This window comes from Spermophilus citellus, assembly GCF_964194105.1.
Source record: "Spermophilus citellus genome assembly, chromosome: 17".
In the NCBI taxonomy this organism is placed as follows: domain Eukaryota; kingdom Metazoa; phylum Chordata; class Mammalia; order Rodentia; family Sciuridae; genus Spermophilus; species Spermophilus citellus.
Genome location: NC_138199.1, coordinates 12,475,919 through 12,498,859, shown reverse-complemented (window position 1 = coordinate 12,498,859; position 22,941 = coordinate 12,475,919). Strand labels below are relative to the sequence as shown.

General features: G+C 52.6%; 1 protein-coding gene across 3 annotated transcripts in view; it reads left to right on the top strand.

Moving 5' to 3' along the window:
- NTN1 (netrin 1) overlaps window positions 1-19,630 on the top strand; it is a 176,598-nt gene extending 156,968 nt beyond the window's left edge. For all 3 annotated transcript variants that reach the window (XM_081271210.1, XM_081271211.1, XM_081271209.1), the window contains exons 6-7: window positions 6,674-6,748; window positions 18,159-19,630. In XM_081271210.1, the coding sequence (XP_081127336.1) occupies window positions 6,674-6,748; window positions 18,159-18,487 (404 nt within the window). In that variant the 3' untranslated portion in view covers window positions 18,488-19,630. The remainder of the gene's footprint in view (window positions 1-6,673; window positions 6,749-18,158) is intronic.
- Window positions 19,631-22,941: the final 3,311 nt, after the last annotated feature.

The following is a 22,941-nucleotide window of genomic DNA, read 5'->3' as shown; positions in this document are numbered from 1 at the left end:
TGAGTGGGGTCCTGGCACTGGCTGAGAGGGGAGGCTGGGAACCTGGTAGGTATAAAAGTTGGGACTCATTTAATGAGTAAATGAGGCGGATCAATCGGACTGCAGGGTCTGGTGTGTCTAGGTTATGCCGCCTTTTATATTAAGGTTGGACCACGTGGAACTGCTTTTTTAAACTTGCAAAATGGTCAGTTTGGGGCAGTTTCATGAGGTTCACCTTAGTGACCTCCCATCTTTTTCTGTGTTTCTGAACAGGTCAGGTAGCACAACGTGGATGCGTCCTTTAAACGTTCACATGGCCTCTGAAACTGGTTCAGTCCAGACATTTCCTAAGATTATGTGTTCAACTTGGTCATTTATGTTCTCCTAAAACATTGGTATTTAGGGCTGGGGATGTGGCTCAAGCGGTAGCGCACTCACCTGGCATGCACGGGGCACTAGGTTTGATCCTCAGCACCACATAAAATAAAGATGTTGTGTCCACCGAAAACTAAAAAATAAATATTAAAAAATTCTCTTTCTCTCAAAAAAAAAATTGGTATTTCATTCAGATCTCCAAGATGGTAGCCTGCCATTGCATACAATAGCCTTATAATTCATAGAATGTTTTCTAGATCGTAGTTATTCCCTTGTTATTTCCTAGTATTCTGTTTTCTTTCTTTTATTCATAGACATGACAGTGTTTTGTCTGGTCTTCTTTAAAAAGTTTGTTGGGGACTTTTCAAAGATTCAGATCTTGCATGTATTTCTAGTTTTGAGGTTTTTTTTTTTTCATGTCTAGTACATTCATTTCTATTTCTGCGATTAATAATTTCCTCCCACTTTCTTTGGGCTTTGTTTTGCTAATTCTGAAACTTCTAGAAGTGAATATGTGTTGCATATTTTCATTCTTTCTTCTTTAATAACAAATAATAATATTTATTACATGGTGGTCAGGACATGTGGCCTGTTCAATTTCAGCTTCTTGGAATTAATTTAGCATTCTTTGACTACTTGTGTGTGTCTGCTTCTTTTTGTGTGTTCCTCAGTTTTTATTTAATGTATCTCAAGGGGTGTTATTCCATACCCATAAGAGAAAATTTATTTTCTAGGTGATCTTCTTTGTCCATTTTAAAAATGTTTGCCTTGAATTCTACCTTTTCTAATATTACTTTATTTCTTTTGGTTTGTTTTTTGTTGTTATTGTTTTGCTTTGATTTTTCATATGATTTTGCCACAACATAAATTGTAGACGTTTAAAAAAAATCACTTTAGTTATATTCCTCTTAAAGAGTAATTTTGTGAGTGTGTGTGTGTGTGTGTGTGTGTGTGTGTGTGTGTGTTATGCTGGGGTTCAAACCCAAGGTCTCATGCATGCCAGGCAAGTGCTCTACCACTAAGCTACATCCCCAGCCTGTGATTTAATATTTTTAAATTAGTTTTTCAGTAGAGGAGTTGGGTCCATGATATTTTCAATGATTTGTCTTGAGATAATTATTCTGTGATCTTATCATAGTTGGTCTTTGTATTTTCCTTTTTTCTGGTTTATCTCTTGGCCTATTAACTATAATTTATTTCTTAAGTTCTCCAGTGTTTTTTTCCCCCCAAAGGCAGTATTTAATCTATGTAGTCAAGCATGGAATAGTATCTTCTACATTCTATTCAAGACACAAAATTTTATTCCTCACCTCATTCTACTTTCTAGTTTTTGTTAATATGATCTAAAGTTTCAAAGTAAATTTTTATAGTTTTATAGACAGTCTATTCTCTTTCAAACATTGAAGAATTATTTTGATATTTGGATTTGGTTTTAGAACCAAGTTTGAAATATCTGCATTTATTAGTTTTGGTGTTCATCTCCAGTATATTTATATCATGACTTTCTTCTTTTTTTAGGTCTTGTTATTTATTCATTTCATAGTTGTTTGGAAAACATCCTCAAGTACTTATTAAAAAAAAAAAAGACTCAGGATTGGAATATTTTCTGAGCCCTTGCTAACCTGAGAATGTGTTTTGTTCATTGTGGCCTGAGTACGTCTATGCTAGTGTAGCTAGGTATAAAATTTTGAGTCATAAGTTTTCCCTTTTATAGACATTGCTTTGTGATCATTGGCCCAGATCTTTGTTTTTTTCCACATCTTGGTGTTTTGTAAAAATATGTCTAGGTGTTGGACCCTATTCCTTGAGCTTTGATTCTCCCTGCCACTCACTGGGAATTAAACTCAGAGATGCTTTACTACTGAGCCACATCCCCAGCTCTTTCTATTGTTTTAAACAGGGCCTCTCTAAGTTGCTGAGGGTGGTCTAGAACTTGATGCTCCTCCTGCCTCAGCCTCCTCAGTAGCTGGGATTATCGAGGGATGCCACCAGGCCTGGCCTGCTTGAGTCCTGCTTCCATTCCATTTGGCCTCTGCTGCAGTTCCTACCTGTCACCTACCCGCTCTCTACTTTCCTACATTTTTATCCTCTTCCATGTTTCTATGTCTTTATCCTCTCCTCCTATATTTTGTAAATTTCTCCATCTTCTCAAATCCCTGAATTAGTTTGCCACAGTATCATTTCTCTCTGCTGCTTACAAAGCGGATGTTAATTGTGCCACTGGGATTTGAGATAATTTGCTCTAGTTTTTATTTTTCCAGCTCTTCTCTCTCATGCATTTTATTTATATATATATATATATATATATATATATATATGGTCTTTAACCTTATCTTTATCTTTCCTCATGTGACTTTCTCTTTCTAGAATTGTTTGGTCTGTCCTGCGTATTTGGTCACCTGTTGTTGGTGGCTGTTTTGGAGCTGTGGCCACACAATTGAATAGTTGTGACGCAGAGCATGTGGCGCTCAAAGACTCAGGTATATACTGTTTGGCCCTTTGTAGAAAAAGATTTGTTGATCCCTGTCCTAGCCTGAGGGCTGGGTTCCCATCTTGGATCCAAGGTGGATGGTAGGGGACGGTCCATGGCTCCATCTCCAATTCCCGGTTTCTACCAACCTTTTACTTGGATTTGCTTCTCCTGGGTAGACTCGGTGCCCTTCTTATTCCTCACTTTCTGATTCTCTGCCATCAGTGATTTCGATTAAAAATATAAGTTCAGGAAGCCACCGCAACTGCTAATCCTTCTGGTCCCTACCCTTCCTCAAAGTTCCTTTCCTGGTGGAGGGCTCACCCCCTGTGCCCCCGCCCTCTTCTGCCCCATCGTTTTTCTCGTCAAGTGTCCTTCTGCCTGCCATCTTCCTCCCTCGCCCCAGGATCTTTCTGTTCATCAGACAAAGAGCTGAGTCCTGAGGTAAAACCTGGATAGTTTTTGCTTCTTCCCCCACCATCTGCCTTTAATTAATAGAGATTGCTCCCAGATCCCGGCACTGGGTCATCTATCAGTTTGCATTCTTGGCGTTAGTGTGTGAATTTTCATCTTTTCATTGTCTTTATAGCTATTTTGGCACAAAAGCCAGGAGAGGCTCCGCAAGGGTGCTGCCAAGTAGATGCCATGTTGGGGAGGAAGACAGAGTTGGCTTTTAGAGCCTGTGGTTTATCCATCTCAGAGGCAATCTCTGTGGCTCTGCGTGCCTTTGATAAAGGAAGCAAATACAGGGACGTTTTGCTTATCCAGGGACCACTTGGTCCAGTGACCTCAGCTATCTGGAATACAGTCCAAAGGAAGAGTCACAAGCAGCCAAAAAGCTTCCCCCCCCTCCCCCCAGCATCTGTGTTCCGGAAGGTTCTTCATTTTCCCCAAAGGAGAAAGAACAGTTGAGCCTCTCTCTCCTTCCAAGCCTCTTTACCTGGGCTTTACACCCAGTTCTAGAAAGCTTGGTCTTTGTTTTCCTAGCTCACCATTAAATCAGTGTCAGCAACTCTGGAGGGAGTAGGGCACAGTTTGCAACAAGCATCCTGACGTCACCAGAACTGACAATTGACAGAAAGGAGGGACACCCCACCCCCCAGCCCCCAACAAAGGCCAGCATAGCTCAAATGCTCAGACTGACATCTTCTGAGTTTGAGTTCACAACCACCTCTCTGGGTCCTCTGTCGAGGAGGGTGCTGTGGGCACATCGTGGGTACAGAGACGATCCCCTTCCTGTGGTTCAGAGAGTGTTTCTAATGCTGGCTGCCCGTCACAATCACCCGAAGAGCATTGGAAATCCAGACACTCAGGCCATTCCCTGAGCCAAGGAAGTCAAAACCTCTAGGGACCAGGACCCGGGCACCAGGGTGGTTTAAAGATTCCAGGTGATTCCATGCATAGCCAGGATGGGAGACCAAAGGTTAGAATCCCAGGCTCTGGAGGCAGATGGCCTCCGGAGGCACATGACCCTGGGGGAGCAGGTCCCCAACATCTCTGGACCTGGATGCTCCTCTGTGAAATGGGACCCGCCTGGAAGGGGCCAGAAGAGCTTGTAAAAGCATCGGGAACAGCGCCAAGGCCCTGTTCCTGCCCTGTGTTGCCGCTGGGATCCAGTGCAGCCCTGGAGGTGCGTGGCGATGACTGGGATTTGGCACACAGGCTCTGGGAGCTCAAGTGAATTAGGCAGTGATGGATGTCGCACATCCTAGGACGATTTCTGTCCCAGGTGGACGCTTGGCTCTGAAGAGAAGAGCTTTCGATGGCTGTTACCAGGCTGGGGGCAGTGATGCTGAAGGTCCAGGGGGAGGCCGTCCCAGGGCCCCGTCTGCCTCCCTTCTGCCTCGTGGGGCGGGGCTCCCCTTGGGCAGGCTGCCCTGGAACCTCTCTGAGCTGGGCTTTCTCCATTTTAAGCTGAGCACTGCAACCTCCCACAAAGCCCCCGCACCCCAGACCTGGTAGAGGGGACACGCTCAGAGGTGCCCTTTCCACCCAGGCTGTCGCAGGGGTGGGTCTTACTGGGCCCAGGCCGAAGAGGCAGGATGTCAGCCTTTCTTCCCAATCGGAAATGAGTACTGACGGGGGCCAACAACTTTCCCCCAAAAAAATATAACACAAAAGGCACAGAATGGATTCGAGTCTGTCCCTGCAGTGACATTACTAGACATCACTTGCATTCCAATTGGCTTCCATAAGTGGAGGGAGCAGGGAGCGAGCCAGTTCACTGGAACCACCAGATTGTGCAAGGCCTGCCTTCAGCCACACCGTGCCTGTGCCGGGAGCATCATCTGTCCCCGAGTGGCAGAGACGCGGCCCAGCACAGCTGATTCCCACCTGGAAGTGCAGTGGACGGTGGTGGGGATGGTGCTGTTAACTTGTGTGTTGGGGCTGCCATCCTCCCCCATCCTGGGGATTGGTCACAGTTGAGTGAAGGCCACTCTCTCTGGACATCCCAGTCCCTGCATCCCAAGAGTTCTTGGAACCCACCAGCCGTCTGGTTAACAGGAAAAACTGACACAGTGGCCTCCTGTGTCCTGAGGGGGGTTCAAGGGCTCCGACTGCAGAGGAGCAGCAAGGTGGGCTGTTCTTTTTCCAGTTCCTGTGACTGGTTCCTAGTTTGGGGCCTCAAGAGATTGGCCTGGGAGGCAGAAGGGGCTGCCGGGACCCTGGTTCTCAAGGCAGTGATGTAGCTGAGCTAATTGAGGCACCAGTTACTGCATCCTGGGACCTCAGAGGAGACAACTGCCTCCTTTGGAGCCAGAGACTGACTCTAAGGAGATTTCTGAATATTCTCTGCAGATCTTAGCCACGCGCTGGGAGCAGAGGTCCTGAGGCCTGACTTCCTGCCCTGGCTTGGCTCTGTACTTCCACACAAATCATCCCTTTCTGCCACATTGACCTCAGTTTTCTTGTCTGCAGAATGGGAATAGCATCATCTCTCATGCATCAAAGAACGGTTCTAAGAATCGAGTGAGAGCCCGCACTCTTGCGTGGCAGGGGCAGACCAGGCAGGCGGGGTTTCCTGGGCCTCTGCAATGACCTGGGCCACCATGCTCAGGAGGTCACAGACCAAGTGAAAGAATTGCATCTTCTTGTCCAAAGAGCAGAAATGTCTGGCTGGGAGAGGACAAATTGGGATGGGGTCCAGCCACGGAGTCTGCATTTGGGGAGTTGAAGGTCTTCTACCAGAAGAAGCGAGTCTAATGGCTGGCAGGCCCCGGTTCTCGTTTCAGGGCCTGGAAGCCCCCGAAGTGATACCCTGCGGACGCGGGCCCGGCAACCCTGCCTCTCAGCAGTAGGGCCCATTAGAACTGAACTCTTCTTCGTGGGACATTTTATTTGTACACTCCAGTGGAGTGGACACCCAAGGGGTTTTCTAATACTTCATGGGCTGCTAATTTCCTCTGTGACCTCTTTTGTTGGGGCCTGACCCCAGCCAGAGGCTCCGCGCCATGAAAGCCAGTGGCTGACACAGACCCAGAGCGCGGGATGACAATGAGCCCTCTATCGGCTTTAATCAGGGCTCCAGTGGCATCTGAAGAACAGGGGGAATTTGTGTGGGGCTCAGAAGCCCTGGGTGGCATGATTCGGGAGCCCCCAGGGACTCTCACGGAGGCCAAGGCGGCTAAAGGATTCGTCAGGCCAGAGGAGGAGGGGGTCAGGCGGGGGCCTTTTGTCCCAAGGGCCTCTTTAGAAGGCGAGGCCTGCCCTGAATGGCCAGCCCGCTCGGCCTGGCCCATGGGTATCGCAGGCCTCTGGGTCTTTGGGGAGGTGGCCTCCCGCCCGGCCCACCAGCCTATTCATTGCCAGCCCTAATTAGTTTTTGTCTGCTCTCTGCCCCTCCTGCAGACTGCGATTCCTACTGTAAGGCCTCCAAAGGGAAGCTGAAGATTAACATGAAGAAGTACTGCAAGAAAGACTATGGTGAGTAGAGCCCCGTCCTGGGAAGTGGGGAGAGGCCGTGTGACCCGTGGAGAGCTGGGGTTGGGATGCAGGTCGGTCATGGAATCCCTGTGACCAGTGGATCTCACACTCAGGCGTTGCTCATCTCTTCCACCTTGGCCCTCAGGGACAGAGGGCATGAGGGGCCACAGGGGCCTGGCTTCTCCTCCTCTCCCTGTGGAGGGCCGTTAAGGCCAGTGGGAACCTCTGAGGCTGGGATTCCCAGGCTGGGCCCTGGCCTTTGCCCTGCCTCTGCTGGGCTGTGTGGCTGCAGACTGGGCCTTGCTGATCTTCCATGTCCTCATTCATCCTTAAGTCTGTGTGGCTCACCAGCAGGGCCCTCAAGCATCAGGAAAGTGGTAGGAGCTCCTGGTGTGTGTAGAATGTTCCTCTCAGCTGCAGGGAGCCTGGGGAGTCTGCATTGCCAAGGGTCCAGCCCTTTTCTGACCCTGAGGGGTCCTTGCTGGGCCAGTGGCAAGACTCAGACTTTTTTTATAATATTTATTTTTTAGTTGTAGTTGGACTCGGCACCTTTATTCTACTTACTTATTTTTACGTGGTGCTGAGGATCGAACCCAGGGCCTCGCATGTGCTAGGCGAGCGCTCTACTGCTGAGCTGCAACCCCAGCCCAAGACTTTTATTTTTTTTTTATTAGTGCATTATAGTTACACAGAACACTGGGTGGATTATGGACATTTTCATAGATACACGTAAACTTTGTTTCCTAACAAAGGGTCAGGACCTTATTGGCATAAAATGATGAATGATGATGAATGTTAAGAACTTCTAAAACATTCTCATTTTATTACATGCGTGTGTGTGAGACCATATGTATGTACACACGGATCAGCACACCCACGCCTGCACGCACACACCCCATGCTGACGCCAGGGCGAGACCCTAGTAATCCAGCCTGGCCTCCCTCAGGATGAAGCAAGAGCAACTGGCAGGTTTTACATGTCAATTCAGTGGTGTCCAGGTGGTGGGCATTGATATTCCAGGCCCCTCTGAGGTCCCCAGTAAATTCCCAAAAGCCCCTTTAAAATACAGCCATCGCCAGGTAGTATAGAAACGTCCAGCTCCCCCGGGGAAGTCAACCTGGATTTTGACAACACACTTGGCCGTCATTTGAAGATAAACGAAGCGTAGTGTCTCCAAGCCAGGGTGACAGCCACAAGGAGGGGCTCCAGGTGGTTTTTGGAAGAAGACCACGCAGCCCCCCAGCTGCAGGACACATGTGTCCAAGGCCCAGGCCTCCAGCCTCGGCTGGGGATTACGAGGTGGCCCCTCCCAACCCTCAAGTGAGCAGGAGACTTGGGGGACCCCTTCCAGAGCTTCTCCTAGCCAAGCAGCAGACCTGGGCAGTGTGAGTCCCAGGGAGGCCATGTCGCCTCTTCCCATGTCCCTCCTCTCCTTGGTCTGCACAGGCCCAGGGGGAACTGGGCAGGGAGGTGGGAGGGAGAGGGACCAGGTGGGCCGCTGGAGGCAAGGGTCATATTTATTTGTTTTGGGGTTTGGACTTGAAGGATCCTGTGAGCAGCTGCCGTGGGAGGAAGAGGTTAGGAGAAGGGGAAGTTGGGTTTCTGGAAGGTGCTTCTATTCTGTTCTTCAAGGGGAAAAGAAGGAAAAATTAGACTTTAACCAAAATGGGTCCCCTTTTTCCACCTGACTATTACTCAGTCTGGATTTGTTGTCCTTGAAGTTTTGTTCTGGGTTTTGCTCCAGGACTCTGCCTCCTTCGCCTCTGATATTCCAGGGGGCTCCTGGCCCCTTCAGTAAGCAGACCCTCTCTACCTTCCAAACATGACACCCTGCCTTTGTAGTCAGGAGCCCAGGGCTGTGCTGCCCCCACCCCTGGCCGGGTTCCAGGGAACGCCCTCTCCTTGCCCATATGAGACTCCCATGCTTATCAGAATGAAGCCGGTGTCGGAGATGGTGGGCTTCAGTGCCTCTGCTTACAGATGGGGACACTGGCCCTGCTGGTCAGGGGTCTTGCTCAGTCACATAGCCAAGGGGTGGCCCGGCCTCCTGCTCCCTCCACAGCAGCCTTCTCTGAGCTCTTCCCTCTCCATCAGTATTAGCCCCCAAGACCCCATTTGTCACAAGACCTAGAATGGTCAAGGACAGCCTGGTGTAGCTACCTCTCCAGATATCATGGTGGCCCCTGTTTCTGACCCATCTCTGCCACTCAGGTGTGTCATCCAGAGGTCCACATGTCTGTTGCCGTTGAAGACTTGAGGAACAGTAGGTTATAGGGAGATTCTGGGACCTGACAAGGTCTAGGCCTTTGTATCACCAACTAACCCTTATGTCCCAGCATCCCATGTAGAGGACACCTATAAAAAATTAAAATGAGAAATGAATATACCATTATTGTACCTTTGCTCATTTTAAGTTTTTATAGGTCCCATCTATTTAAGTCCTATATATGGGACACTAGTACACAATGGGTCTCCATGTCCTAACCTGCTGCCTCATACTGCCTTGTCCCATTCACCAGTGTCCCTTGTGGGGAAGGGTGGATTCTGTATTAGTCTATTTCATATAAAATACCCAAGACTGGGTAATTTATAAAGCAAAGAAGTTTATTTTGACTTAGTCCTGGAAGTCCTAGAGCATAGCGCTAGTATCTGCTCAGCTTCTGGTGAGGGCCTCCTGTTGTATCAGCTCATAGGGGACAGTGGAAGAGAAGTGGAATCCAGTGAAAGAGAGGACAGGACATAGGGGAACAGATGGTTTATAACAATGTGCTCTTGAGATAATTAACCCACTCTTTTGAGAACTACTTAAATCCTTTCTTGAAGGTGGATCTCTCATGACCCAAATGACCTCTTAAATCCCCACCACCTCTCAATGCCATTACAATGGGGACCAGGCCTCAGTATGAGTTTGGGTGGGGACAAACCACATCCAAGCCATAGTGCGTGTGAATGTGAGGGGTTCTAGTTTCACAGCTCTCTGTAAATGGGGTCATTTGAGAGTTGGGGAATCTTTCCAACCTGGCTCAATGTCTAAAGGGTCTGGAAGTGGGGGTTACACGGGTTTCTAGGGATGGTTCAGAGGAGTCCAGGAGGGAGTGTGACTCAGGAAGGAGTAAGTGGCATCCGCAGGGGGCTGGGTGGGACATAGCACACCATGCCAGCCCATGGGTGCTGCCAGCAGAGCCTAGCAGCTGTGAGGCCTTGCTCTGAGGCTGGGGATGTAGTCTCCAGCTTGGGGTCTCCTGGGCCTCATGGAGGACCCTAGACCCCTGGAAGCAGTGTGTATGGGGGCTCCCTCCCACCCAAGGGAGATGTGGGCGAGCCCAGGGAGAAAATGGGTGGGAGGCAGCCAGCTTCAGGATCAGAGGCAAAGCCAGGGGCCGAGGAAGAGGCTGCGTGGTCCCTGCTCCTCTGACTGACAGCCCTGCAGGGGGCCAATTAGGGAACACATTTCCTTTCCATCCAGGTTACTTGGATGTTCCAGAAGTGGCTAATTAGGACTTTGGGTTTGTCACCCCTGCTGAGCAAAGGCCTCAGACCCCTTCTTCCTCCAGGACAGGCTTGATAGGGTGCCACTGGAGACCACGGGTTTGGGAATCCGCTGACCCTGGGCAGTGACAAATGGTCAGAAGGCTGCAGGCCAAGGAAGCCTGTGGGAAAAACCCCCGGGTGCTGCCCCTGCCCTGTGCTTGCTCAGATGTGTCTGCTAGTGCCCTGGGCCTAGCTTGGAAGGGTTCTGGGTAGATACCAAGCAAGACAGGAAGGAGTGGAGAGGGTCTCAGTGCCATGCTGCAGAGAGGCCCCTGCCCAGAAAGACCCCACACAGGAGAGGCAGCCTGTTCCATTCCGGCTGGAGGGAAAGGAATTCTAGCCCCGGAGTCTAGAGATACAGATTCCAAATTTGCTGTGTGACTGTGGACAGGGAGCTTTACCAGTCTGGGCCCCAGTTTATTTATCTGTTCTATGAGATGCAATTAAGGGGACATGACAGCCTTCTAAATGAGACACCCTGCCCTGTCAGGCACCATTTCTAAGGGGCAGGAGCCCACAGAGACACTGTCATCTGTCTCCACCTTTGCTGGGCCACCTCAGCCCTCTGTTGCCCTCTAGGGGAATCTGGCTCACCTTGCAAATACTTGAAAAAGAGCCAAGGAGAAGGTTGACGGAAAGACGGGGTGTGTCATTTACAAGTGTTTCAACAACTCTCGGCAACTTCTCAGGAAAACCACACCTTGGAGGGGCACTTTGTGTGACTTCTCAGAGCAAGTGTGCCCGGGTGTGTAAGAGCGCGTGTGCTCACTCCCAATCCTGCATTCCACTGAACCAGCACAGACACAGACCACACCCCATTGGAGTTACCTGCCGGGAGATGCCTTCACCTGGAGGCCGGGGCTCCAGCGGCCTTGGCCATTGGAGGCCAGTATTCCTACCCAGGCCTGCAGAGAAGGGCTTCCTGGCTCTCCTCTGGCCCTTCTCCCTTCCTATACCATCTTGTCCCACTGTCCCTTGGGCAAAGCTTCCCCTGCCTGGTCCTCACTCACCACCTCCATCTCATGTGACTGCTCACAGGCACCACAACACACACACACACTCATGGCAGTGTGGGTTCCTCGCACCCATTGCACCCCCAGAATGTTCCCTCTGCACACATTCATTGAGCACCTGCTGTGTGCCCTGTCTTATCCTGGGTGCTGAGCTCTCAGACCTGCTAAACACATGGTCCTCTGGGAGTTCCCAGTCTAGGAGGCGAGACAGACACACAGATGAGAGCCACAGAAGGGTTGGACATATGGCCCGGTCACAGCCTAAATGGGCCTAAGCAAAGCACGGTGCATCCTCTGGAGGGGGTCAGGAGGAGGGAGCCCGGTGTTCACTGGGCAAAGCAGAGATCTAGGTGGAGAGAAGTTTCCAAGCCCAGAAGCTCAACCAGGCTGGTGAGATTGAAGAACCGTGCATGTGGGATGCTGGGTGCAAGGAGGGCACCCAGGGAGACTGGAGAGAGAGGCCAGCATTGGCCTCCTCAGCTACAGAATGCACCCTGACCCCATGAGGGCGATTCCTGTGCCCTTGGGCAAAGCTGGCCTCAGGTGGCCTGGGTGCTGCCCTTGCCTCTTCCTTCCCCTGGGTCTGCAAACAGAGAGGCAGGGAGCAGGCAGACAGCTCACATTCTGAAAGGTGAGATCATCTCACTTTTGCCAGTTCTTGGAAAAATGATTCGTTCCCAGAAATGTTTATTAGTCACCCCTTTTGTTGAAAGACATTCTGGCACCACCCGATGGAAAAATCAAAATGCTGTTCACAAGATGCGCTGTCTTGAGCATTCCTCCTGAGGAGGATTTCGCAGGATGCTTCTGGAGGGAGAAGTGCTGTTGGCATCTGTGGGGTGAAGCGGGGTTCGCTGGGCCCTATGTGTGCTGGTGTAGGCGGAGTTCTGATTGATAAGGGGGTCGTGCATGGGGGACCCAGGAGGCAATCCAGGTGAACGTGGGGAGGACTGTGGTGCTTATGTGGATTAAAGAGTGTGACATTGGGGGTGACGCTGTGACAGTGGAGGTGCTGGACATAGACCAGCTCTTGCCTAGTGGCTTTGACTGGCAAAGTAATGAGCAGGGGTGACAGGAGGGTCTCATAAATCAGATTCCTTCCCTCCAGCTAGCCCCAGGGAGGTGTGGTCTCGATGGATGCTGGCCTCTTCCCTTCATGAGCACCTTGTCCTGTGTTTCATGACCTTGGGGTCAGGACTCGTGCCCGACTAGGCTCTGTCCTTTCAAGTACCGAGAATTGGACAGGTTGTCAGTCCTATCAGAGATGAAGTTACCACATCTGCAGCATGGAGTGATTTTGAGGGTGTGGTCACAGTCCGGCATGGTGCCTCAAGAGGCTCACTGACCCCTCCCCAGGGTCACTGGCCCCCTGGGGATCCTCTGATTTTCCCCAGCCAGATGTGCCAGCCCCATATGGAGGCCAGATGTGGAGCTGGGTGCCTGTGAGTCAGCCTGAGGTCATGGAATGTGGGTGACCACCATGTTGGGCAGGGAGGGCCAGACAGCCCCAGTGACAACTGGACAGAAAAGTCCCTGAGCCCACAACCCCCTCCCCGGGAGCCTGGTGGGGGCTGAATGCTGGGCCTCCTCCCCGTGCCGAGGGGGAGAGGCAGCGCCCAGGTCCTAGGCCACTATGTTCCTAGAGCGTCCTCTAATCTTCATTCCTCCTCTTTTGAGTACCCTGCTTTCAGGAAGGAGGGGATGCTAAGGCTTCGAATGGGGTCTGGGTGGGGATCTGTCCAGCATGCCCAGAATGCTGGTACAGTGTTGGGTGGAGGGACACAGCCAGGCACTGCCTGTCTTCTCTCCCTGATCATAAGGTGCTGCTCCCTTCAATACTGAGCCGTGAGGTGGGCTTATCCTGGTGGGATGGACCACGTGGTCTACCCCGAGATTAGTACCTGTGGTGCAGAGGACCCCAGAGTGCAAGTTGCTATTCCTGGAGCTTCCTCCCCAAGACCATGTGGTTCCATCTACCCCTCTGCTCCAGTGCCTGTGTAGACAGACGCTAGGAGCAGGCCTTAATGCCCCCTCTCCAACAGCCTGTAGGAGCCTTGGGAGGAGCACCGGGTTAGAAGCCAGGTTGTTTCCGCATCTCCTCCCAGGGGCAAAAGAGGTGGCCTTCAGCTCCCTTCCCTACACCCAGCCCTCTCTCCTCCCAAGAAGAAAGCCCAGGGGACACTCGGGCAGCATCCGCATGGCTTTTGCTGCTGAGACCTCTTTGGTTGAGCGGGGAAGACCGTCAGCCATTCCTAAGTAGGGTGTCCCTTTCTTGTGCGAGGGCAGGAGGTGGCAGCCTGGGGTTGTGACTGGGCTCGGCTGCGGTGACCCTCTGCTTCAGTGGTGGAAACGAGGCAGGGCTGCTTTGAGACCCAGCCTCTCAGCAGGGACCTGCTGCTGCTTTGGGCAGAGAGATGGGGACTGGGAAGAGTGTGGTCAGAGCTGCATTTTAGGGAAACAGCTGCGGCTCATGACTCGCTTTCTGAGCTGAGAGATTTACAGGGCTGCACCGTTTTAATGGTTTCTGTGGGGTTTGTGTCCTCCCCCGCTCATCCTGGCCACTGTTGAGGGGTTGGCTACTACGGGGACCAGCCTGGACAGCCAATACATCTAGGAGACCTCCAAGCGGCAGGAAGCCTCCCTGCAGACGCCTTGTCAGGGCAAACTCTTCCCCGGGGTCCCTCCAGCGGTGAATAGCAGCAGCTTTCTCATATGGACAGCGTTTCCTGGGCCCAGGTCGGGTGCTTTGATCTTAGCCAGGGTTCCCCTAAACCTCAGGAGTGTGGGTCAGGTCCAGGTTTGGTAGGCCTAGAGCTGGGAAAGGAGGAAATCGGGTTCTTGAGCAAGCTAGGGCCCTGGGCAGAGGACGGGGCTGCCTTGGGCGGCGCAGCAAGACCCCTCCGACGGAGGAGTTCAAGTACAGGATGTGACCTGGAGCTCCCCGCTTGGGAAGCTGCCTTTGAGGTCCTGGAATTGCCCCAGTGCTGGGACTGCAGGGAGGTGGAGGCACCCTCTGCTCCTGTAGGACATGTCCGTGCCTCGCACTGCAGCCCGGGTAGGGCAGGCAGCAGGTTGAATTCTGCCCTCTTTGATAGAAGTGGCTCAAGGCACCTCGTCTGCCCTGGGCCTATTTCCTAGCTACCCCCTCCTCCTTGGGCCCTGGAGCCACAGCAGGGTGTCTGCTAAGGAACAAATTAAACCTCACCAGTAGCAGCTGCTAGGGCTGAGCCCTTATTTTATGTGGTGAGCCAGGACTTACTTGGAGAAGGGGAGGGTAGATCTGCAGCCCTGAGATGGGGCCAAAAGAACCAGCCAGCATCTGCCTCGGGGACTCTTCTGTCTCCACTTCAGAGAACGACAACTGCCTTATGGCTCTCCCCCCCCCCCCACTTCCTCTCAGCCAGCGGGCACTGAGGAGCGAGTCTCCCATCTTCCCGGGCTCATTGCATGGTCTGCCTTTCTGATCAGAGGGTGGGGGATCCTTGCCAGAGGTGCTAGTCTTGTTGAGGACATCAGTGAAAGGAGGGTAGGTGGCCTGGGGTGTCTTAGTCCATCCAGGCTACCGTAACAAAATTAGACTGTGTCATTATAAACCATAGAAGCTTCGTGCTCACAGTTCTGAGGCCCCAGAGCAAGGTGCCAGCAGTCTCGTTATCTGGCGAGGTTTGCTCTCTGCTTGAAAGATGTCACCTCATTGCCCTGGCCCCACGTGACAGGAGGGGCAGGGAGATCACTTGATCCTCTTTTATAAGGGTATTAATCCTGTTCAAGAGGGTGGAGCCTTAGAAGGTAGTCACTTCCCAGTGACCCCACCTTTTAATACTCTCAAGTTGGGTATTAGGTTCCAACATAGGAATTTGGGAGGGACCTGGACATGAAGACCAGAGGAGGGTGTAAGAGGCCTGTCCTTGGGGGCTATGGGCCTGGGCTGGGCAGAGCTGCCTAAAGTTTCCGTGCCCAGTCCCCTGGATGGGTGATATCATAGGCATGTCTGGGTTGGTGGGGACCCCAGGCTCATGTAGCTCAGTGACCTTGGTCATTCTTCCCTGCTCTGAGCCAGCAGCTGGCTGGAGTGGCGGCAGCCCTGGTGGTATGCTGTGTGGCTGCAGGAGCGCGCGTGGAGCAGGTCTGTTTGAGGTCACCCTTGCACTGTGTATTTTGAATATTTTCAGCTGTGGCGCACGGTGGGGACTTGGCCCGTGCACCGCGTGTGCAGCTCATACTTGGTGGGCTGTGTAATGTGCAGAGGTGTTGCCAAGGGCAGCAGAAATGTGGATTTTTTCCAGCAAAATCACATGAATCCTAACACCACCCGCCCCCGGGCTGTCTCACCCTACAGTCGGGGCAGCTCCCACCCAAGGAGTAGCAGGGATCTGCTAGGTGTAGGAGGCAGCCAGAGGCTTTGTCCCAACTGACCAGCATCCCTTGCTTTGCCTGGGTTCTTGAGGACAGTGAGGTGCCCTCAGGCTGGGGAGAGGAGAGGGCGTCAGCCCTTCTGCTATGAAGGGCCACATGCTTGCAGGTCTTCCAGGGAGTAAGAAGGCCACCCTGGGGTACCAGTCCAAGGCTAGACCTTGTCCAGGCGGCTCATCCTCAGCAAAGTTGAGAGGCCCTGGGCTGAGGCCCAAGACCCAGAGTCCTCAATTCATTGTATTGGTTTCCCAGATTGTCAGAACACGGTGTCACAACTGAGTGGCTTAAACAACAGTTACTTTCTCAAGATGCTAGAGGCCATGGATCTGAAATCAAGGCGTCGGCAGAGCTGTTTTCTCCCGAGGTCTTGCTCCTTGGTTTGTAGATGGCCGCCTTGTATCCTCATGGGGTCATCCCTGTGCCTGGGCCCTGATCCCTACAAGAATACCAGTCCTATTGGATTAGGGCCCACCCTCCTGACCTCATCTTAATTAGCTTTGTAAGGACCTTGTCTCTAAAATAAGGAGTCAGGGCTTCAATATAGGAACTGGTGGCGTCTATAATCCCTCCCCTATCACTGGTGGATGACTGGGGCCTGGGATCAGAGCTGCCTCTAGAGCATCCTGGTTGAACCGGCCCAGCCAATGCCTGGTGGGACGACACTGTGGCTGGGCCAGAGGTCTGAGGTACCACGCAGGGAAACAACCCTATCCCTAGGGAGGCTCATTCTGTATTCAGCTCAGTCCTGGAGAGAGGAAACCGAGGCTCTTAGGGACGTCGGGGGTGGCTCCCCCATTGCTTAGCTGAGGGGCACTCAGTTGCCACGGTGACCTTCGTCTGCACAGTCAAATCCACACCGCCCAGCCACTTCTCTGGGCTGGAGGGCTCCCCCCACCCCCACAGTTCACACTGAGTGTTGAGAACCTTGGTGACAAAAACATGGAAACGGTTGCCATGGCAGCTATTCTTCGGAGCCCTCAGACTGGAGTGCAAAGTTCAGGATGCCCAGGAACAACTGAAATGAAAATATGGGAAAACCCGCCACTTCCCTTCTTCCAGGAGGATCAAGCTGGACAGCAGTTGGTGCTTTCCTGCGCTCAGCCATCCTCGCCCCTCCCCATTACACCGGGCCCAGTGTGGGCACAGGAGAGGAGTTGGGAGGTCCCCTGGGGGTGACGGTGGCTGAGTGGTCTCTTGAGAGGTGTCGGGCAGACGCCCTGCTTGCAGCTGTTACATGGGAAGGCGATGACTACTGGGGGGACATGCCTTCATGGTAGCTGAAGTCAGAGGCTGCCTGGGTGTTACCTTCTTCAAATTGTTGCCCTGGCCCAGGAGACAAACTTCCCTGCTCAGTGGGATGAAGAAGAGCACAGAGTGCAGCGGGTGGGCTCAGCAAGGGAAAGCGGGGATGAGGAAGGTGGCCAAGCAAGTTGCCCCGGGAGGGAGGTGAGTACCGCTGAGAGCTGCTCCCCATACCAGGAAGCATGACCCACAGGGCTCCTCAGTCAGGGTGGTTAGGAAACCATCCCACCCATGTTTGGTAGAAAGGAAACCCAGGACTTGCTTTAACCTGGTGCTTCACAAAGCTGCTTACTCCTCCCTCCCCATTCTTTAAAAGCACTTCCTCCTATTTTTAAATTAGCCCTTACTGTCCTGCAGGAGTAACATCTGTAAGCCCACACTAGGGCACTGATCCTTCATGTCTAGGGGGATCAGTGCCCCCGGGGAATAGGTGGGAAATGGGTTTTCTGGGTCCCACCTACCTCTGATCAATCAGAATCTGGGGTGGCATTAACACTGTTTTTGGAAGCCATTGAGGAAATTCTGATGCACACCCCCACTTAACTTCTGCATCAGGTAACTGGAAGGAAGAGGAATGGCAGAACAGTACCAGGACTCAGGATTCTAGAAAAGGCATAATCCAAAACCAGGTTATCCTCTTTGATACCTAGGTATTGGTGACCCATGATGTTCTGCTTAGGCTGGATAGAAATCAAAGCTATGTGTCCCAGGGTGTCATGAGGCTTGATGTTAAGTGATTGTGGCCTTTGGAGATACAGAGCTGAGGAATGGTCTGCACTGAGGGCAGATGGACCTTGTACAGAGTGCTGGGGGCATGGTCAGTTCTTGTAGGCTTCACCTGGCCTTGATAGATATACTAGACCAAAGCAAGGGCCAAGAAGGGACCTGTCCCCATAGGCAGTTGGAGGGAACCTTCAAAATAGGAGGTAAAGCTTGGAGCAGTGGCCTTGGCCAGGATCCATTTTGCTTTTACCTGCCCATTGTCTCTTGGAGTATCCTCCACAATCACTTCCCAGCTCCGGGTCTCCCTTTCCTTTTCTCCAGGCTCTTGGAGAGGGAGGAGCAGGTAGGACGCACCTGGCCCCAGAAGCTGGGAACCCTGGCTGCACTTCCTGCTCCTAGCCCACTGGCCTGCCTATGCTTTCTTGCAGCTGTCCAGATCCACATTCTGAAGGCAGACAAGGCAGGGGACTGGTGGAAGTTCACGGTGAACATCATCTCCGTGTACAAGCAAGGCACCAGCCGCATCCGCCGTGGTGACCAGAGCCTGTGGATCCGCTCGCGTGACATCGCCTGCAAGTGCCCCAAAATCAAGCCCCTCAAGAAGTACCTACTGCTGGGCAACGCCGAGGACTCACCCGACCAGAGTGGCATCGTTGCTGACAAGAGTAGCCTGGTGATCCAGTGGCGGGACACGTGGGCGCGGCGGCTGCGCAAGTTCCAGCAGCGTGAAAAGAAGGGCAAGTGCAAGAAGGCCTAAGGCACACGCAGCAGCGCGCTGGGCTCGGGACCGCGGACCCGGCTGAGTGTGAGCTGAGCACATGCAGCTGATGGCTGCCATGGTGGACTTGGCCCATGAGGGCTTTCCTGGGAGGGGGTAGGTTGGGGGCGGGGCTACATCGGGGGCGGGGCCCTCAGTGGCCCCTCCCCCAGCCCCACTCTGTGCACCCCTAGCGGGAGCCAAGTGCATGCACACTCAGGGCAGGGTGCGCAGCAGGCCAGGCCCTGGAGAAATGAGGACCAGACGTAGCTACCTCACGGGGGCTCCTTCCAGAGCAGAAATGCGCTTCCCTAGGGCTAGGTGGGGTCACCGTGGAGGGGCTGGGAGCTAACCCTGCCGTGGGGCCTGAGGGACGGCACTGAATGGCACCGGTGGGGCCGCGGAGCTTGGCGTTGTTAGTAATGCAGAAGGGGGCATGAGGAGAACTGTGAAATTGCAGGCCAGCAGCCTGGGCAGGGGCTCTGAGGAAGCCCAACCCAACCACCAAAAGATAAAACCTCCTCCTTCCTCTCCTAGCTATGACATCCTGGGCCCCATCTGAAAGGCAGGGGTGGCAGCAGCCTGTCTAGCCAGTATTCTTCATGGGGCCTCTGGTCTGCATGGCCACCTGCTGGGTTGGTCCTGGGTGGGGTGGGGGAGAGAAGGCCCCTGTGGGTGCCTGCCTGGAGTGGCCCTGGCCCATCCTGAGGGCAGTGGGCCCAAGGACACCCTTGAGAAGCCCAAGCCGGGTGGTCACTGCCTCATGCTGGAGCTGCCTGGGGGAGGAGGCAGTACGAAGGCAAAACCTCCCAGAGAGTTTCCTTTTTGGAAACTTGGAACCAGCCCCTTTTATGACATTTTCCAGGGGAGGGGGAAGGAGCACTGGCTGAGTTTACAGCAATGACACTATTTGTGTAATGACATCAGCTCCCACAAGGCCCCTCAGCAGTGTCAACAGCTGGAGAGGGCCTGGACGGGCATGCCGGCTGCAAGGCAGTGGGGCTGGGCTTGCTCGAATCAGGACATGGTTCACTGGCTCATCCAAAGTGCCCTAGTCCTAGGCACCAGGAATGGCCATGTTCCTGGGCGCTGACCACTTCCTGCTCTGCCCTTGCTGTTGGCTCCTAAGGCAGGAGAAGTGGCTACCCCAGATGGCTCTGGGGCTGCCCTCACGGCTGTCTTCCTCTAACCCGGGCAGCACTTCACCCACTTTTTTCTAGCCGTCCTCATTTTGAAGACCCCCTGTGCCTTCCACTGGGCCCAGCCCTCCTTCCCAAAGCCTCCTAGAGACTGTCCTCAAGCAGGCAGCCCCAGACTTTTTGGTCTGGCTGCCTCGCAGGACCTGTTCCTGTGCGCTGGTGCCTCTCGGCTCCTGCCTTCCTGAGCTCTCTGCACTGCCCTGGGGCTTCTGGCCCCATCTTCACACTGGGCAGCTGACTGAGTGGCCTGGCTCCCCTCTCAGTCAGGAAACTGGTTTTTTCCCTGCCAGAGGTTGGCTGCTTACAGGGCCCTACCAAGGATGAAGCTCGCTTCCCTTTCTTTCCTCTACTTCTGCCCGCGTCACCACTGCCATTTACTGAGCACCTGCTGCGTGCCAGGCACTTTACCTTCATGTCCCCAGCCTGTCCTCATGACAACCCTTTGGAACAGGGTCTCTTGACCCCATTTTCACCAACAGGGAAACTGGCATGTGTGTGGCCAAAGTTACACAGCAAATATGTGGCAGCACTGAGACTCAGATCCCAGAACCAGGCCTTCTGACCGTGGGCTGTGCTACCCCTGGAACTTACCCAACAGTCCCCGAAGCAGGCTGTGAGGGGTGCCCAAGGCTGAGTTGCCACAGCGACCCTAGAAGCTGCCTCTTGAGGACCTTGAATCTAGCCTGCAGAGTAAGCACTGGGGGTGGGACAGGGGGTAGTACACTGACGTCTTCAGAGGAGTGGTGGGTGCAGCAGGAACCAAGGAGAGCCTACGGAAGTCTTTAGCGCTCCTGAGGTTCTAGAAAGGTGATTTTCCTGCTTCAAGTTTCCAGGAGTAACTGGCAGAGGCACCTCAAGGTCAGTGAGAAGATAGATCTGCCCTGGGAAAGGGTGTTTGGCTTCCCTGAATCTTAACTCGGCGGTTGAGGGTCAAGGACTGGATCTCACCAGCATAGCTCCACCGCATCTTGCCCTGTGTCCAGTGAGGGGCTTGCACTGGTGGTCCTAGGCCTCCTCAGCAACGGAACCAGGGGCCTACCAAGTAACACGGCAGCTTGCTGAAAATCCAACCACTGTCACCCTCCATCTCAGCCACGCAGTGGCCTAGCCCTTGGAGACAATATCAGGGTAGCCAGATCAGGACCAAGGACACTGTTGGGATTGCATCATTTTTCACAGGCTGCCCCCCGCCCCCCGCCCCATTTTCCTTATAGACTCAGCCAGAACTCAGTCCATTCCTACTCTCCTCTGACCTCCACAGAGGAGACCCAGCTTCAGGCCAGCATCCCTTTTCCACCTCTGTCCCCATCCCAGGGAAGAGAGGGAAATAGGAATCGAGGTGTTCCAGTTTGTATAGTTAGGAAGGGATGTAAAACGGACCTAGATTTGAAGAGTGTATTAACCAGAATTGTGATATGTAGGTGTTGGAAGAAAAACACCAGATTAGTCCTTATTTTGTTCTTAAAACAGCTTCCCCAGTTATCCTTTTTCTTACCAGGTGGGTGGTCTGGTACGCAAGAGCTGCCTCTTTTACTCACACTGTGGAAGGCCGAAGGCAATGGCGCTGTCCCTCCCTGTGGCCTCTATCCACAGCTTCTGTCCTTGGAAAGCAGACCAAGAGGCAACAACCTTAGGTTTCTTTGAGTAGGAGGGATAGACAGCTGGAGTGAAAGTCCAGGGCCTGTGCCTCAGTCGTAGCATGCAGGCCATGGGTACAGACTTTCTTGGAATTGCCCAGGTTCAATGAGACTGAAGTCAAGAAGAGACCCTTAGGGACTAGGAAATGGTTCTTTTAGGGTCCCAACACTTAAAGGATTCCCCCCACCCCACAAACTCCCAGAGCCAAGAGCATGGACAGACTCATGGATGGGCCACTGGATCACAGTTGGTGGACAGACACTCCCTTGGGCCATAGCCATGCCATACCCTAGGGGTATCAAAATTGACCTTGCCCCAAATAAGCCAGCCCTACTCCTTGTGTCATTGGAAATCCTTCCCTGCTCCCAAACGCACTTCCCATTCTCCCTCAACTCCCTCCTGTGTTGGAGATTTCTGATCACTCAGAATTGTAAATGTTTAGTTGTGACCATGACATATTGTTTGGGTCAGTGTTCCTTTCCAATGCATACTAATATATTATGGTTATTATATATGAATATATTTAATGACATGGAAAGAGTTGTGGATTTTTTTAAAGCTTTTTTTTTTTTTTTTTTGGTTGTTAGAGCTGTAATGGACCCAGATGGAACTTGTAACGTGGGCCCCACATGGTAGAACTAAATTCAGATATCATTAAATAAACTCTTGTATACTGTTCTGTCTCCCAGTCTTTCTTGGTGGCCTGAGTTATGGGTGGTAGGAGGGGATGGAATCTTCTGACAACTTAAGGAATATGGCCCTTTTGCCCCAGAACTCCCCAGCAAGACAGCACGGGGGCTTGCTTTTATTAAAAAAAAAGTTTGTTTAGAAAGTTCCGGGGGCTTGCTGGCTCTGAATGCAGAACTAAAAAGCCTCTCATACGCAATTGTCTGCTTATGTCCCCAAGTTACCACCCCTGGGACAGATCCTTGCTGCTTCCTGGATGGGGAGGAACCCAGGGGATGGAGGAAAGGGGGTTCCCTCTAATGTACCCATATGGCAGCAGTGGGGTGAGATGCCACCTTTGACCTTACCTGTTTGATTCAGAACCTGCAAATCTTCTGCCTTTTACGTATCCAGTTTCTTCTAATCAAAGCCAAGTAGAGACTCTAAGGGAACTAGGACAGGACTGGTGAAACTCAAGAAACCTTGCAACAGACTCCAGCCATTGCTGAAGGCTTCATGCAGAGCAGAGACTGGGAAGACGCCAGCACCATGCAGCCACCAGGAGCTGAGCTCACTGGGTTTTTGGAGAGGCTATATTTAAACTTCCACATGGTTGTGATCTCGTTATTAAATAAACAGTCCAGCCTTTAGGAGCATGTTGTGTTGCCACGCGAAGTGGAGCCGATCGGTACCAGGAAGCTGTAATTTCTGCACCCGGCTGTTTGGATGACAAGGCTCAGCCACCGACCTGATCTGGCCCCTCAGCAACAGGGATTCTAGTGGTCCCTCCTTCAAAGGCACAGGAAGCTGTCCTTTACTGTGAGGCCAGCTGGCTGGAGGTGCCATCATCCGCTGCTTCTCAAGACAGATACAGGCAGGCTCCAAGGACCCGGAGCTGTGCTCTAAGCCAGGGCCGGTAGGCACATGCACTCAAGGTATCCCACTCAATCT